This window comes from Bison bison, unplaced genomic scaffold, assembly GCF_000754665.1.
Source record: "Bison bison bison isolate TAMUID 2011002044 unplaced genomic scaffold, Bison_UMD1.0 scf7180017864295, whole genome shotgun sequence".
Classification (NCBI taxonomy): Eukaryota; Metazoa; Chordata; class Mammalia; order Artiodactyla; family Bovidae; genus Bison; species Bison bison.
In genome coordinates this window covers 2,183,652-2,184,242 of record NW_011494867.1, presented here as the reverse complement: position 1 = coordinate 2,184,242, position 591 = coordinate 2,183,652, and the positions used below count along the sequence as shown (strand labels likewise).

Genomic DNA, 591 nt, shown 5'->3' with positions numbered 1-591 from the left:
GCCTGGATCCACAACATCACGCACGGCGCCGGGCCCGGGGCGCGCCGTGAGGCCTTCAAGACCACGTCAAGGGACGCGCTCAACGTCTCACAGGCTTGGCGCCACGCCCTGCCCTTCGCCAAGATCCGCCGCGTGCAGGATCTGTGTGCCGGAGCACTGCAGCTGCTGGGCTACCGGCCAGTGTTCTCCGAGGACGAGCAGCGCGACCTCAGCCTCGACCTGGTGCTGCCGCGCGGCCCGAGCAGCTTCAGCTGGGCCTCGTCCACTGCTGAGCGCCCCGGGCCGTAGTGGAGGCCCCCAGCTGGCGGTCACCAGGGCCAGGAGACCCACGCGTGGTGCCGAAGGGGCTGGGCACGAGGTGGCCCAGAGTTTGGGAGGTCCCGCCTGTAGCAGGCTAGGACCGAGTTCCCAAACTAGTTTCTTTCTGCCCACTTCTCTTTCTTTCGAGTCCTCTTTAGGAGCTGAATGGTTTCCCCTGGTAGCTCAGCGGTAAAGAATCTGCCTGCAGTGCAGGAGACGCAGGTTCGATCCCTCCCTAGGTGGAGAAGATCCCCTGGAGGAGGGCATGGCAACCCACTCCACTATTCTTGC

The 591-nt window shown here is 65.0% G+C and overlaps 1 protein-coding gene across 1 annotated transcript in view; it reads left to right on the top strand.

The window, feature by feature from the left end:
• Nucleotides 1-290, top strand: part of LOC104996572 (carbohydrate sulfotransferase 6-like) — a 4,156-nt gene extending 3,866 nt beyond the window's left edge. Inside the window, exon 4 of the mRNA XM_010850855.1 lies at nucleotides 5-290. Coding sequence (XP_010849157.1) covers nucleotides 5-288 — 284 coding nt within the window. The 3' untranslated portion in view covers nucleotides 289-290. The remainder of the gene's footprint in view (nucleotides 1-4) is intronic.
• Nucleotides 291-591: the final 301 nt, after the last annotated feature.